This window comes from Wyeomyia smithii, chromosome 3 (genome assembly GCF_029784165.1).
Source record: "Wyeomyia smithii strain HCP4-BCI-WySm-NY-G18 chromosome 3, ASM2978416v1, whole genome shotgun sequence".
In the NCBI taxonomy this organism is placed as follows: Eukaryota; Metazoa; Arthropoda; class Insecta; order Diptera; family Culicidae; genus Wyeomyia; species Wyeomyia smithii.
Genome location: NC_073696.1, coordinates 56,765,974 through 56,783,480, shown reverse-complemented (window position 1 = coordinate 56,783,480; position 17,507 = coordinate 56,765,974). Strand labels below are relative to the sequence as shown.

The window sequence follows — 17,507 nt, the reverse complement described above, 5'->3', positions numbered from 1 at the left end:
AAGTCGCTTTTTACGCGGGGGATACGTGCCGCGTAGAAAAACCGCGTAAATTCCGGAATCCGCGTAAAAAAACCGCGTAAATTCCGGAATCCACGTAAAAAAACCGCGTAAATTCCGGAATCCGCGTAAAAAAACCATCGTTAATTTTGCATTTCGAGTGAAGGGGAACCGAAATCCGGGCAAAAAAAATACCGCGTAAATTCCGGAATTCGCGTAAAAAAACCGCGTAGATTCCAGTATCCGCGTAAAAAAATACCGCGTAAATTCCAGAATCCGCGTAAAAAAAACCGCGTAAACTCCGGAATCCGCGTAAAAAAAGCCGCGTAAAAAAACCGCGTAAAAAAAACGCGTAAAAAGCGATCTTAGTGTGTATTAAAGTATGATAGTCCGGCACATCGGACACACCGTGCGGTCCAGACGGTCTGTACTCCGCACTTCATATTATTAGCAGTATCACTATTGAAGTGAATGATACGCTTTTCATTTATATCCGTGCTTGTGTGTGAGCAGACTTCCTGAAATCTCGCTCGCACAAAGAAGAGACAGTGTGCTTTGCGCTACAAGTCTCGTTTCTCATTCAGTCGCTTCGTGCTGTGTGCAGCGTGCGAGCGAGAAAACTTACCATTCGTACGAGCCATGTCTCGTCGCATGGGAATTTTTATTGCGACGTACACGAAGATATCTCGTCTCTCAACTTAACGAGTGCGGTGCATGGGCGTCGCGTACTTGAGACAGCTTGCGTGCAAATTCTCGTGAGCTCGTCTCGCGAGCTTGCCTCGCATGTTGCTTTGCGCCAATGGTGCGAGAAGGAAATTGATTTTGCGCAGAAGGAAACAGGCAGGGGATTTTATGTTGTTTTTTATTTACGGTGTTATAGCAGCATGCATCAAAACACCGTTAGAATTATCAATGATATAACCTAGTTTATTTATTTATCAATTCAAAATTCTGTGATTAATTCATCCGAGTTTTGTTAACATGAATTAAGAACGTTTTGTTACTATACTTATTATGCTAACGGTACGAAAATGCACCGGATGCAGAGTGTTACGTTGGTTAACAGAAGTGTTCCTTTCGTCGGTTTAGATGTCATTGACTATCTTATGATAGAATTCTGTTTTGTAGTTCTAAGGATAAAAAATGTGGTTTGAAATTACAACATAAGTTTTTCGGGAGTTAAAAATAGTAAAACCATTGAAATTGTTTATATTTTCTAGTACATGTTGATGTTGGATAGAATTTTCGAATTGAGTACACTAAAGTCGCTTTTTATGCGGGGGATACATGCCGCGTAAAAAACCGCGTAAACTCCGGAATCCGCGTAAAAAAAACCGCGTAAATTCTGCAATCCGAGTGAAGAGGAACCGAAATCCGCAAGAAAAAAAAACCGCGTAAATTCCGGAATCCACGTAAAAAACCGCGTAAAAGCGACCTTAGTGTATAGATATTGCAAATCAGGTTCTGAAGGTTCGTGATAATTTGATCGTAGTAATATAGTTTTGTGAATTCTTCCGATTAATACACCTTCAGAAGGGTCTGACGGCATATATCGTATGTAGGTACGGTAGGCAGCCTATACACCAGACAGACGCAGAATCACTCACCGTTAAGGCAACTGTCAACATCAAAACGGATAACGGCAATGCAAAATTATACAGCTCGCCCGTTTTGATGTTGACAGTTTCCTCAACGGTGAGTGCTTTGTCATTTCTCTAATATACAGTTTCACTAAGGTACAGTACGGGCGTCTCGCTCAGTTCGTACGTGTGGTGCGCCGCAGTCTCTTACCGAAGAAAAAGAAGAAAAGAAACCTCTCGTCGTTTCAGCGCGTGTACAGGAAGTCTGTGTACACGAGAAAGTCTCACGAGCTGTAGCGCACGGGCTGTATCAAGTATGTACAGTACGGGCGTCTCGCTCAGTTCGTAGTGCGATGAAACATCGCCTTGCGCATCGCAATCCGAACCGAAAGAGAAGCGAAAGAGCAACCTGCAATTTGCATGTGACGTGTCTCGTCTCGTCGCACATGCATGGAAATTCTACGAGCGAGAGAAAGATTTCTCTCGTCGCTTGAAAAAAAAGCGCGCGCACGGGAAGTCTGTGTGTGAGAGTTTACCCTTTCGTTCCAAGCTTACTGCTCTACTATACCGAGCCTTTTTCTACCAATATCGCCAAATTACAATTCCCTGGACTGAGACTACACCTAACGTGCCTCTCTGGCCAGGTTAATTCTAAGAGGGACTTATTATGTCAAGAGAAAGGAGTTTTATCGAAACTTCGTTCCCCGTGCCAATACCGTCAATTGCAATTTACTGTAGAGCAATGGTTCCCAACCTTTCTGGCTCTGCGGCCCCTTTTACTAAACACAAAGAGCTCCGCGGTACCCTTTGCGAAGCACAGAGAGCTTCGCGGCCTCCCAAAAGAATTTCAGTTACAAGTTTTGCAATACGAGACTGCGTTTTCCAGTCTCATATCGTCCTGCAAGTCGAATTTGATTCACGCCTCGGTTCTAATACCCAGAAGAGTTGAAAATCCGCTGTCACAGAAATACACATACACAGAATGATATTTTAATTACCTGTTGAATTTACCAAGGGCTTTGCGGCCCTCTTAGATGAGCCTCGGGCCCCCTTGCCGGTCGAGGACCCCCGGTTGGGAACTACTGCTGTAGAGGATATATATTCCTGAGATCAGTTTTATTATAAGAAGGACTTATTTTGTCAACAGGAAGGAGTCTTATCGAAACCTCGTCCCTCCTACCAACACCGCGTCACAATCACAATTTCCAGGAGAGGCCACTCAATGCTTCACCTCTAGTCAGTTTGACTATAAGTAGGACTTATATTTTGTCAAGAGGAAGGAGTCTTGTCGAAACCTCGTTCCTCCAGCCAAGACCGCGCCATAATTACAATTCCCTGAAGAGAACCATCATACGTTATTCAGACCAGTTTGATTAGTTTTGTTAGGATGAAAGTCAGCAGGGGTACTATAGAATCCAGCTTGAAGGAAGGGTGGAGAGCCTGAGAAAAAAACCCATGTTAAAGTCCTTTGACAACCAAATGGCCTGATTATACAAGATTCGAACCCACGACCACTCGCTTATCGAAGCGGACTCTGTAAACTTGCAGCTACTAAGCTCCCATTAATAATTTTAAAAAATTTGCATGTAAAAGCACACAGTTTAATTTTTTTGGTATTTTCCCCGGGCGGGGCCCTGTCTGGGAGTCATCAGCTCAAAACTAGAAAAATATTACCTTCAATTAGATTGGGTCGTTGGGGCGACCAGCTCCGAAATAGGTTGACCAATAAAAAAAAGACTTTATTCGATGTATTTTATTTAACAAAATTCATAACTTTTGAACCAGCTGATCGGTTTTTGTTCTTTGTGGATTAAATTGAAAGTAATTATTTTTTGTTTTAAGAAAAAAAAACCAAAAAAACATGTGTGCTATTACATGCAAAATATATTAAGTTGTAACAAATTAATGTCATGTTTTTAAATTAAGTTTTCTCAAATATGAAAAACCATTTAATTTTGAAAATTTCTCATTATATAAAGTCAAATGGGCCTCCAAGTTGAGACCAAGAGATATTTTTTATGTTTGTCGAAAAAAGAACGAGAAACAAATGAAAAAGGCATATTTTCTTAATGAAGAACAATAACAACTTTGAGCATAATTGAGATATATACGATGTCAGTTTATTATTTCTCTTAAAAAGCCCAAAAAGTTATTCTAAGCCAGGCTCAGCGTAAAATTGAAATAAGAAAGTAAGAGCGAAAAATGTATTTTTTTCAACCTAAATCGGTTATTTTCAAAGATAGAATGAGATTTATTTGTATTCTTAAAGTTATGACTAATAATTTTTATATTGACAAGATGTTTATATATTGTACACACAATCCTAATTGACGTCTTTTCAACACTATTATAAAAAAAATCTACATTTTAGTAAGGAATTACTAAAATGTAGATTTTTAAACTATTTAATTTATAGTGGTAGAATGATTTTTTTTGTAAATACCGTAATGAAATGAAATATAAAATAGAAATTGATTCGACTACTACATTCTCGTTTACATAGAGAGTTGATCATTAGAATATAAAATTGGAACGAAATTTTGTAACAAGTTCCGATTAAAACGTACAAGACTATAAACTTCCTATATATGCAGAGTTATATTGTAATCCTTCGGGCACACTTTCTCCCTTCAACAACTAACAACTTGACCAACTTTTATATTGTTTCAAGATGAATTCTTTACCGATTTTGTATTTTTTTTCTTTATTTGAATGGACTATCTCTCAATTTTTGGGAAGTTTCATTCCAAAAATATCTTCATTCTCTTTATTTCGACATGAAGTCTTCAAGACAGACGGAAACATTAAGATAAAAAAAGTTGAATTGGGGTGTTTTCTTGTGTGAAAATTTATAAAAACCAAAGAGAGGAACCAACAAAATACACCACCGTGTTATCAGTGTTATAATAATTTATAGTACACGCTATACTGAATGTTTATCTGAATAACCGGTTTTTGCCCGACACTTGGCTGCCAATTTACACAGCCATGGTGGAAAAACTTATCTTTCCAATATCTACAAGTTACGAGCGCTGATAACTCAGGCAGTGTCATTTACCTATCTGCTACCGACGCTTTCCGACGTCGGCCCAGTAGTACTCGAGCAACATCTTTTTGCTTGCAGATATCGAATGCCCAGCATGTGGTAAACGCTAGAAAGTATAGTCCTATCTTGCTTTCATATCTTATGTGCCAGAGTGTCATTGAAAAGCCATTGCTTGCATTTGATGTCTTATGAATTTCCATTTGTTATAAACTCCATCGAAATAGCGTATCAGATTTTCGCGACTTGTCCCCCGTAACCGTTAGTAGATATGTTTTTGCATTGGAAAGTGTCATCCTGCAACTGATAAGTTATTATTTTCCGAAAGTGCCATTTTCGTGACTGGGAACTTTATCTTTTCCATCACCGCGCTTTCCGTCAATCAGTGCCGATCGTGAGGATGACATCCCTTGCATAAAAGTGGGTGCAGTGTTTTTAGTCAAACGATTCGATAACTTTTTTGCTCGAGCCGAACCTCAAGTCGTACCGCTTTGTCAACACTCCTACGCATTTGAAGGCCGCGAGAGGGAGAGAAAGAGAGATGCGGATGTGAAAATCGATCTTCCGATGGAACAAGTCCGCGCATAATCACGATCGGTTTATTGCACAATAGGGAGGGAAGGGAATCACTTTCACCATTCTGATCGCGGACAAAGAGATGATAATCGTGTTTCGTTGTATATCACCAATTTCCATCGGTTTGTTCGTAGCCGGCGGTTTTGGTGAATGTATAAATGACAATTGACTCGGGAACGAGCTCTAATAGTGTGCATTGATTTGTACCAATTTAGTGATCACCAAAAAAAAAAAAAACGGAGAACGCGTAAATAATTACATACCTGAGGTTGCAACAGTAACATACTGGTGCTACCACCACTGCCGCCGGTTCCGGTTTCGCCGGTAGCCTTTGCACTATTCGGATGCGCAGTCGGATGGCGTGTAGCCGAGGTGTGTCCTCCAGCTGTCGCAGCGCTGCTCGCAGAATTCGATGATACGGATGTGAGGATCGCTGTTGTAGTCACGGGAACCGCTGTTGTGCACTGAACAGCACTCGAAAGTGGCGAGGTTACAACTTGTGACAGAAGTTGTGGAGCACCTGTAAATAATGTGGAGAAAAAATAGGGGTTGTTAAACGCTTTCATTACACTGTTAGTGGTTTGGTTTTGTTGAATACCATGATATACCATAATTCATGCGAGGATTTTGACTGATTTCCTTAACATAAATTTGAAGGTCAAATTATCTGCTCAAGTCCGTACATTTAGTCATAGTATCAATCAAATAGATCACTAGTTCTACATGGGCATGGCCTTTTATGGTGAAGTTCAGTATACTGGCAATAAATTTCCTCGATTCGACGTACAACCTTACTGCCTATCGATTGATTTTTTTCACCGAACCACAAACTATAAATCACAATTCGGCGAACAGAAGAAACCTCCGAAAGTTGTGTGCCTAATGTTATTGGTATTTTATTGCTTCATAACCACTTGCTCAAAGATCCTAGTTTCAGTAACGCCCTGCATTTAATAAACTATCAGTTCGCGCTAGAGGACGAAATTAGAATAAAATCAAGCTTGTCAATTTGATCTAACCAAGCCGGTTCGCTTGTTATTTGATGGGAGTGGCTCGCACCTCAATCCGATTCGGGCGGTGGGCCGGCGCATCACAGCGCGGTTCGGTGTTTTTGCGAGCATTCATTTTTTATTCCGAAGATTTACATACCTGCTACATGTAACAGAAGAGAGCAGCGGTTAGCTGGGGTGAAACTTAATTTCACGCTTGTACTGTCATCATTCGTTTGGTATTGTAAAATGATTGTTTTTTATTTTCACAGAGAAGAATAATTCCATTACATACCCTGCTGAAGTCACTGCATGTAACGGTAAAACCCTTACTCCGTATGAAAGTCTATTCTTTATCCACCTCGAAGCTTATGATAAATGCGCTGATTGTTATCGCGAAGCGTAGATGCAAAAAAAACACTATGCACGTAATCCCTCTGAGACTATAAAATCAGTGATATTTAGCGAGTTAATTATAGATACCATTAGGATTTTTATAACAGTTGGATTGTTTCGTGAAGTAACAAAGCTCATTTTAAATATTAATATTGAACGCTTTTGAAATTGTCGAAGAGTTGAAAAATTGATGACAGATTTTTTGTATTTTATACAGACACCTTGTACACACAAACAAACCTGATGATATCTGGCGTGTGAAAATATATTTCTAGTTCATCCATTAGGAAGAAAGTGAATTCATACGCCAATGAAACCCGCAATCAAGCAGCGGCTAATTGATGATTTCGATGCGAACTGCCTTCCAAAAAAAAAAATTTCTCCCTAAAAGGTCGCACGCCTCCAAGATAAACACATACTCCAGTTGGTCTGAAATTATTTAATTTCCGATCCGAGCAGTGATTCAAGCAGCCACCTCTGCTGATGAGCGCTATTATAAATCTTGCTATTAATAAGATAAACGAATTATAAAAATTATAGTGAGGTGCCCGTGCGAAGATTCCGACTCTTCCTTCGTCATCGTTGGTTGGAAGCCGTTCGTCGATGCAGCGGAGGAGATTCGGCAGAAAAAGAAGCGGGCTACTTGTGTTCCCCATTTATTAGCTGAAGGTTTGTACGTGAAACAATCGAGCCACTAGTGTAGTGGATGATTTTGGTGTGAAATGGAATCGTTCGAAGCTGATCGGTTGTCGAACGCTGAGCTCAACAGTAATTGGAACTAATCCGATGTGAGAGGTTTTTTAACTAAAATTTGTGGGAAATTTACTGCTTTTAGAAGTTTAAAAAACAAAACCTCTAAGCACTCACCAATCAAAAAACATGCTTTATTTTAAAAGGTTTCTGGCTTCGTCCAAGGTTTAGTTTGATTTTTCTTTTTTGTTTTCTTTTGCATGAATACTAAATTTATTTTTCTTACCGTAAGCCTTGAAGTTTTACCGTTTATATAATTAAATCGTTTCCCTAAAACTCGAAATGTATATGTGTTTTTTTTTCTTTTTTAACCTAAAAATATGGGCAAGGCCTATGCAACAAAAGTAGGAGGCTGTATCCAAGATACGAGCGCATAACTGACGTAGAACTACGCACACTATTAACAAATGCATTGTTGAAAGTGTTCCATTAATGAGTCATAAAGTCCACTATTGCATTAAATTAAGAACAATACTTCATTAAATAAACGCTAGAAGTCTATTGTACAAGAATAATACAAAGTAATACTGCATTACTTGGAGTATGAGACAATTTACTCGTTACGTGCCGTGCTAAAGTACTAAAAATATGACTGTGATTGGGAATCCAACTAACAATATACCAAATCGTAACGATGGCATTAATCTCCGTACTTCTCACATGCTGTTGGAGTGCTATAGGCTTCAAATTCGTGCATAAAAATACGATATCACTAACTGAATAGAATAAGAAAGTATTTACTTTCAAAGTCTAGCGCTTGAGATCTTTCGAAAAAATTTGTAACCAACCGGCTAGTGATTTGTTTAAGTCGAAAACAAATTCGAAAAGCCAGCCGATACTGGCGCAACCCGCTGCTGCTACTGAAACAACCCGCTACGCTACAGCTAATATAGAACCGTCCATCCGTTCCAACATCTACCAAAAGAATGTAATTAGTTTGACCAAGAAGCACTTTTTTATACCCGAAGAGTGCTTTGAAATAGACTCCGCCTTTTTTCAAGTTTCGCATTCTCTCATCTACACCAGACGAAAGATTAATTAATTCGCATTTAATTTTCGTAGCCAGCGCAAAAAGACCGACGGTGCTCTATCACACGCAACAATATAACCCGTATCGTGTTGCGGCTTGGAACGACAAGCGATTTATTTCACTCGCTGTGGCGTGTACTGCATATTGCAACTGTGCTGCTGGGGGATAAAATTCGATTCATGCTGGTTGGTGAATCGAGTTCCAATTAGTGCTGTAACCACTTAAAATTTATTGCCGGGTCTCGGTAATTTTGCCGAGAACGGCACCACTGAATGCTCGGTTGAAAAATTAATGACAGCTGTTTCATTTTTTCGTAAATCTCTAACTGAAATTTCGGTACAAAAGCCTGAGCTATCACTACCGAGATTACGGATATTTTGTGCAATAATTTTAGTTAGGTGAACCGAGATTTACGAGAAAATGTAACAGCTTTCATTATTTTTTTAACTGAGCACTCAGTGGGGCCGTTCTCGGCAAAATTACCAAGACCCGGCAATAAATTTTAAGGTGTAACGCTGAATTAACCGAAGCGTAATATTGTCGAATTTTCGTGCAAACGAGCTGTTGGAGGGCTATTGGTTTCTAATTAGCTTATAAAAATTCGATATCACTGACTGAACGGAATAAGGAAGCACTCCAAAGTCTTGCACTTGAGACCTTTTGAAAAAATGGTTAATCTTCAATTACTTGTTTAATTGTGTTGAGAAAGGCAGTTTGCTGTTTCGGGTATACTGATCGCAACCTTTGTGCTGCCTCGACAGTGCGTGGGGAAAATAGGCACTCTGGCAACACACACTGCAAAATCTGTTTGCATATTAAGTAAATTAGACAGCCGCGGCAGATTTTAATTGCTAGGGTAGCTTCATCGCGGAAAAGAAGGCCGTAGCCCTCAACTGGCAAAACAAAACATTTGCTGCTACCACGCTGCTTCTGAGATATATAGCCAACCGGCAAGCGATATGCTTAAGCCGAAAGCAAATTCAGAAAGCCAGCTGACACCGCTGTAATCCGCTGTCGCTACTGCCGCATTCCCTTACGCTATATAGGAACGTCCGTCCGTTCCACTATCGCCCAAAAGAATGTAATTAGTTTGACCATAAGCAGGCTCTTTAATAGCCCAAGCAATTTTCAATCGCATAGTGAAATAACAATTTTCTGCAGTTGGGTGGATGAGTGTATAATTTTCCAATCGATTGCCACAAGAATGAAGAAGTTTTCTCCTGAACCTTTCAACTAAAGCTTGATCCATTTTATATTCGGTCCCACAAAGTGGGACATATCTGCGTAATAAAAAAACACGTAGAAAAATTCTTGAGATCACAGAGAATAGACGGGAGGTCGAGTTTCGAATCGGAATGTAGCACCAAGGCTTTGCTTTTAGCTTTTTTGATGATATCAATTTCATTCTACTTGTGACAATCCATGACTTTCTGGCTATGGTAACAGCTGGCCAAGTCAGGCCAAAACTTCACCGGACCAATCACATGGATGAACGGCAAAAACTGCTTCTGGAGGCACTGTTCCTCGTACATCTGGTCATTCATGGTTGATCCGGTAATGAAACCTTGTTTTTTGCCACAGCTGCTGATTCCCTGCCACATCATCAGCTTCCGGGCGAATTTGTCAGCAAACACGAATTTAAACCGGTTGGCGACATCCCCTTTGCGCTTGGACGTATTGAATTTTTGTCCTAGGAGCTACGCGAAATCCATTTTTACATATGTCTCTTTGTCTGTCCATTGAAATGCAGCCGTCGAATTTGGTCAAGACTTACTCATACAACATCCTAGCGCGGCGTTTTGCAACGAGATTCTGCTAGAGGCAAAGATGACAGATGTTTTTGAAAAATGTCTGCAACTGCTCGAAAAACCAGAAAAATCTGAGAAAAATTTACAAAAAATTCGCTCGCGCAGGCAAAAATCTGTGAAAATCTGCACACATTTCGAGAAAATCTGCGAAAATATAAGAAGACTTTGACAAAAATCTTCAGCACTTGTGGAAAAACTGCAAATATCTGCGAATCATTAAAAATCTGCGCACGGACTCTAAATATCTGCGTTTTGCAGACAAATCTGCACATTTGGTATCCCTGGTCCTGTTGGGGTGCTTGCTGGCGTGGAACGACCGCAGGCCTTCACGACGACAGATTCGTTGAACAGTGCTGTACGGTGCCGAGAACTTCCTAGCCAAATCGCGTAGTGTGATCCCAAGATTCGTCCGAGCTGTTCTGCAGACTTTCAATCGTAGCTGCTTGTCAATCGTTCAACAAACCTTCCTCATCATTGCGCTGTCATTGAGTTCCCGTAACCGCCACTAAAGGCGCCACAATAAATGAAAAGCGCCGACCAAATATTAAGTGGCTCTAACTTGAATCAATTGAGACTGTCTTTAATGAAAGTAAGAGAGTCGTAAAGATTTGCATAATTGTACAACCATCTTTCCATCTTTACATTGTAAAAAACGCATGATTGGTTTATTCGATTCGAGTGGGATTCATTCAGCTTACAAACATTCCAGTGAATATTTTTAGCGTATAAATTGCATTGAATAATTGCCGACAACAACTGCTTTAACCAGTGAAGTCGAAGGTTCAATTTATGGAAATGAGTAACATTTTCGTTGGTTTCTATTTAATTCACAAAAGTAGCTTCTGAAATTGCCGATTGTCTCCAGCAGCTTCAGAAATTATCAATTTATGCAGATTCCGTTGATCAAGTGCCGAATTAATCTTGTATCGTAAATTGCTGTTTTTTATATATTCTAGAAATGGAAGATTAGAATAAAAATTTACTTCGAACCAAGGTTAAAATATAAACCTGGTTCGAAGTAAATTTTTCAGCGCATTAACCTGAACGTGGAAAATAGCCACTATAAAAGTGTTGGAAATATTTCATTTTCATGCAATGCTTCTTAGTGCTTCTTTTGAAGTAGAATGCTTCTCTCAGGAAGTTCGGCTACATAGGGATGTGAAATAAAAATCTTAAACCGGAAAAAAGTGAAAAATATGTCCAATTTCAACTGCTAATAAATCGGTTAGTATCCCATGGATTTCCTTCGTTCTTGCAGCAATTGATTGTAAAATCTTCTAAGATTCTTCTCAAAATAAGATATTTGTAATTTTATTATTCGCACTATTGTACTATTGAAAATAGTCAAGCCTTGTCAAAACGAAAAATTCGACCTCTGATTGGTCGTTATATGACAGCTTCCCAAGCACGGTCGACAGAATTATATACCTTGCAATTGTAAACATGCTATTTGCCCTATAAAAGAGCCTGTTTCAGCCGGAGCCACTCATAATAGTTCTAGACAGCGACAACAGCAGTCGTCCTTCCTTAGCAGCAGCACTAGCCCTGTGGTTGGTCACCACGTCTCAGGAGCAGCGCGGTTTTTCTCAGCGTGTGTCGCCAGACTGCCCATATTCCCCCCGTGTTGGGGCAGCATGAAGATTGCCATCAGGAAATCCAATTTCGGAAATCAAAATGCCTTTTTCAAGGCAAATAAACAACTCATTGAAAGTTAATAATTTTTGACAACGCAAGCAAGCATTCTGTGGTGGATCCTAGCAATTTAAATCTGTCGCACCCGTCTAATTTACTGAATGTGAAATAGCTTCACAGTGCATGTTGTCCGTGTATCTTAATTCCCCCACTGTTAGAGCAGCTCAAAGGTTGCGATCAGCAACCGATTTTGAACCGCAAAATGCCTTTTTCAAGGCAAATAAAAAAGTAATTGAAGACCAATAATTTTCTGGCATCAACACAAACAGACATTCTGTGCGGGATGCAATCGAATTCTTTTGTAGTTGTCTAATTTTTACTTTATTGAGTTAACCCCCTACTGTAGGGGCAGCGCGAAGGCTGCGATCAGCATAACCGACTTTGAATAACAAACTGCCCTGTTAGAACGCGTTCACAAAGACAGTTAGGCCTCTGCCATGGTGAACGCGAACACAAGCGATGGGGTGAGAAACTTGCCGTAGGTAAATAAACAACTCTCTTTACGGCTGTTCGGCATTCTGGATTTTGGCAATCGAAACTTCTGCTGGCTGTCTGATTTTCAGTGTGAAAACAGCCTTCAACTTTGTTGTCAGAGTGCCTGACTACGATTTGGTAATATTGTTTGAGTTAAATGTTTACAAAATATTACAATATTCCTCTTTCTCCCATTCAATAAAACAGGTAATACGATGCCTTCGTCATACGCAAGTTCACCATATCTCCCGCTATCGGCAAAACACAGAGATGCAATCAGCGTCATATCCGATTTTAAATTCAACGACAAACTGTCATTTTTTGGACAACCAAACAAATGAATTGAAGATTCAATTTTTTCTCGCTCTGAGCTTTAACCAAAAGTTAATTATCTTAATTTGAATTCACATGTACATATACTCTGACTGTTGAAACTTGTTTGCACCGTAAAGAGTTTGTTCTTTTCCTGTTCAGTGAGGTCGTATTTATTTGTGCAAACTGAAATTGAGTAGTACTTCAACTTCATTTGCACAGAATTTTCAATACTGCCAATGGGCGGTCAACATTTATTTGCTAGGAAGAATGACTGACACGCAAGCAGCCGGGTTATCTTTTTTGTAAAAGTATTCTACTTCAACCTTGCGGTCGTGGCTTTGCACACAACCCTCCTGTGATTTTTTCGTTTTTTTTGTCATAAAAAGGAATGTCAAGTTATCTACCAGTCGCAATAAAAACGTTTTCGTTTGATTTTTCCCGTTTCAACTTTTTTGAAAATTTATCACGTAGAGTTTTGTTGTGTGAACTGTAATTTAGTGAATTTAACTTGTCTACTGTACATTGCAGTGGCATAACGTGACTAATGATGGAACTGGTTCCGGAAAACCCGCTCATGGATCAATTTTGGCGTTCAATTTGATAACGTTTGCTCTTCAATTTTCATTCTCGCTTTACCAAAGGAATGGTGAAGATCGTTTGGTAGGGTTACCAGCAAATTTTATTGTGTGACCGTGAAACGGAGTATGACAGCTCATTGAAAGAATGAAAATATGAAGAGAAAATCAAACAAAATTGGTTGCAATCTTCGAAGAATTCGCTAGTGGAAATGATTGTTAATAGCACTGTTTCAAACACATATAAATCAGTACAGTAATAATCTGTATTCAAAGCAATATCACGAATGATTTGTGTCTATTTTTGTCTTGTTTAAATTAGTACAAGCTGGCGTTTCTAAGCATAGTATGCGAAGCAAAAGCACACTTCCATCCTTGAACCAATATTTGCTTCGTTCGTTACTGAAGACGCTGTAGTTTCATTTCTTTTTTTTTGTCTGGCTTCAACATAATAACTACAAAAAATGCTGCCCGTATGTACACTCCGATTGATTGGATTCTGTTTTTCTTTTTACTTCGAACCTCCCCAGTATGCCACTCCTTCCGAAACATCAACCGCGTCGTCGAGTGTGTTGGCCACTGCGCGGCCGGCCATTTGAATGGAAATCACGCATACACTCTTGTTAACACTTTTGAGAAGCTTGTTAAATTGTTATTAAAATTAGGCGAAGCCGAAACAATAACCGAACCGAGCTGACGGCTGCTGTGCAAACAACGCGACTTGTCAGCGACGACGGTAGTTTCAAGTATAACGAGAATCCAGTGCAGGGAGTTTAAAATGCACCGCTCGATTAGGAATAATTATTCTACGTATGTTTTGAACAAAAACAAAAAAAAAATGAAATTAATCAAAGTCTATATCAAGGTCTCATTGCAATTACTTTCATTGTTTTTTTCTTCTTGAGGCTCATTTCACTCTAATTCTCCCGTTGAAGTTCACCTAGTCATAAATTAATCATAACTCTTTTGTTACAAACTGCTGCTATTGTTGTTTAGCAAATGAGGCGCCATTCGCTGTATTCAGTTGCAGTCTGTTGTTTTTTGAAGTTTCCTTCTTAGGCATGATTTTCTAGCCGCCTAACGGACGCAAAAAAAAGTCGGTGAATATTACGAGCAGTTAAGGTAAAAAGTCGCTTGCCACTTACTGACACGAATCGTTCAATTTTGTTCAGTACTTTTCACTTCCGAAAAAGAAATTCAAAACCTAAAATAGTTGCTAATTGAAGTTACTTGTTACGTTGCTACCCGCGCATCTTTCTTGCCACCGTCGCCGAAGACGCAGCTCAGCCTTTACGTAACGGATATGCGAGTACTTCTCTTAAAAAAATCAAAACCGTGAGACACAGACCGCTGGATTGGCATGCCGAGCAATTACACATACTGCGCAAAGGCTTTCCAAAAATGGCGAATCAGCGAACAAAGATCTGCACCTGGGCCGAGCAGACGTAACATAAAAGCAGAAATTGATCCCCAAAACAAACAGCTTCATATTGAACGACGGCGCAACGACACAGCCGATTCCCGAACGACGAAGCAGCGACAATGATGACAAACAATTTTGTCAGAGAAGATAAAATCGCGTGAAATGACTCAAAAAAGCGTCTAAATACGGTAGGCTTACAAGAGGGTTTTTCCTTGGGAAATAAAATTAAGTCAGAAGAAGTTAAGCAAAATTCAGTGAAGATGAAAACAGGACTTAAGGGAGAGAACTTGAACGGCGTACGCGAGTACAACCTTTTTTTTACTAGTAACATACAATAAAAGCATTTTTGTATTCGGAAGAAGTTTTTGGATATAATCATGCACTTTTGTCCAAAAATGTTCAAGAACAATAAAAAATTTGAAAAGTGCATTATTTTTTATTATCATCAACATTTTTTCTCATGTCCAAACTTGCTTTTAAATAAATGCAAAAGACTATTTCTCTGAGTCTATTTTTTCACCTCAAAAAAAAAAAAACAACCTCCTTCGACTGACGAAGAGACTCCCTTAATCGGGTAGCTGTCGGGAACGAGCGGGTAAAATTGTATACAAAGTTGAAATAAACTGAAATGACAACGGAAACATGATCGGCACGAACAACTTTGAGAGGTGTGTACAGCTGAACAAGGAAAAACAGATAGAAGCGTGCTCGAGAAAAAAAGACGAAAGTTTCAGAACATGATGAGGAAAATATATATTTTTTTGCAGTAGCTATGCTTGCGTTGTAATGCCGATTCTGGAGCTATAATTTACCTTTGAATGAATTGCAGGTTGGACGATCGGATGAAACAGTTCAGTTGAAAATGTGCAGTTACTTATTGGTAATTTCGCACCCGCTTTTGATGAAACTGTCAGCAGTGTGGCATAAAAGCTTGTTCAAGTAGGACGTAGCCAACAAAACGTTGACATCAAAATGTACGATTATTAGGGCATGGCGAAGCACGCGTTCTAGTTTACATTATAATATGGATTTCAGAATTGTAAATACTAACAATATTTCTATTGAATCATACAACTTGACAAAAAATCTTCTGCTTTTATTTCAATTTACATAAATTTCTAATTCCCACACGATTGTTGCTTCACAGCTAATAGGAGCTTCTAGGTCGAATCCCAAACTTCACGCTAAGATTACCGTTTCCCATATAAGCAACAACATCACTGTCCATCTTTTACTAGACGTTTATCTCTATACTTGATTTTAATTTAATTATTAGTCTCTGTTATTTCCATGATACACACCACTCCTTACGCCCACCCGTGCCTAGAAACGGCAATAGACCCAATTTTTCTGTGCACCCGACGGTCGGTGGTCGCAGGTCTCCAGCGCGGCCATCCGAACTAACGAAATGAGAAAAGTTCCCACCATTACTTCACAATCAGACCGCTTCTTCGCTGCCAAAAGCCTATCTGCCTCTGTCCGCGGCTAACTGATGGTAGCACAGACATTTGACGGTCGAAACCGAGTCGACCTCTACCGCTTTCTGTTTTGTTTGCCGATATAATTTCTGGTTTCTGGTGCCTGCTAATTCCGGCTAATTTCAAGTTCGATGCTTACAATAATTTGTCCGTGTCCGTGCTGGTTGTCCAATGGCAATAGAAGATTATGTGCAGCAGCGGTGAACAATTGCGAGCACCCTCTGACCCTGAAGTACGAAGAACAGGCGCAAGGTCTTGTGGAGGCGTCCACCTAGACGACGTTTGATTTGAACTTTGTTTGAAAACTAGCGCACTTAAACAAGGCCTCTAAGTTAACCGAATTCGGCGCTAGTTGGAATGCACCGCTGAGCGCTGTATAATTTAGGTTTAATCTCGAATGGGCCATTTCGGGCGAACCTCAATCGGCCATCAACTGGAGTCGGGTGCTTAGGTTAATTGTACAATCATTAAACCGGCAGTAAACGGAATTATACTAGTCTGCTTAAGCATGTGCTCTTCATTTGATAACAGGTTTTATGGACGAAATGTTGCAAACCAACTCTAATCCTCTGGGCCTTGGCGTCAGTAAATTGTATAATCGCTTTTCCCAGGTTAGGTTGCAAACGGATTCGGAGTTCAAAAACTACATGACGCAAATTGTTTCCATAAAAAAAAGAAGATTTATGATGCCTGAGTTCGGGTGTCATTAGTAACATTAAAAACTCTGATAAACAACGATTGCTTAATACAAACAAGTCATTTAGTGGAATGGGGTCCTAAAGTTTTACACGGTTTTCTGATTTTTACATATCAGCTGAAAGCGTGCAATTTTCTAAGCAAAACGTGATTTTTAAAAAACGTTTATCGTTGTCCTTCGATTTTTAAATGAAGAATGAAAAACTGCTTGAAATGCCTTAAATGACAGTTCTCCCATATACTGTACATGAGAGAACTGTCATTTGGGACATTTCGAGCAGTTTTTTATTATTCATTTAAAAATCGAAGGAAAACGATAAACATTTTTCAAAAATCACGTTTTGCTCAGAAAACATGCCTTTATCAAATGATATATAAAAACTGGTATGGCTTTAGGACCCAATTGATAGCTTTAGGATATATGCATTTTGCTGAAAACGGCAAACGACAGTCATGATTATAGTGGCCTAAAGGATGCGTTCATAAAGCCATCAAAATATACTACAAATTCAGAAGCGGTTAGGATGCTCAGTCATAATTATTTTATGGTTTCATAGGATGCAAATTATCATTTAGCAAGAAGCATTCTGCATCGCTTAGCGAGAGCGTGTTTCTCTCTCTCTCTTTCGATTTATTAATAGTATATTCGAGATTCACTAAATTTCGTTATCGAATAAATAATGAA

General features: G+C 39.4%; 1 protein-coding gene across 4 annotated transcripts in view; it reads right to left on the bottom strand.

Moving 5' to 3' along the window:
• The window catches only part of LOC129732834 (probable nuclear hormone receptor HR38), a 315,336-nt gene that overhangs the window by 18,177 nt on the left and 279,652 nt on the right, over positions 1 to 17,507 (bottom strand). For all 4 annotated transcript variants that reach the window (XM_055694123.1, XM_055694124.1, XM_055694126.1 and 1 more), the window contains exon 2: positions 5,460 to 5,716. In XM_055694123.1, coding sequence (XP_055550098.1) covers positions 5,460 to 5,716 — 257 coding nt within the window. The remainder of the gene's footprint in view (positions 1 to 5,459; positions 5,717 to 17,507) is intronic.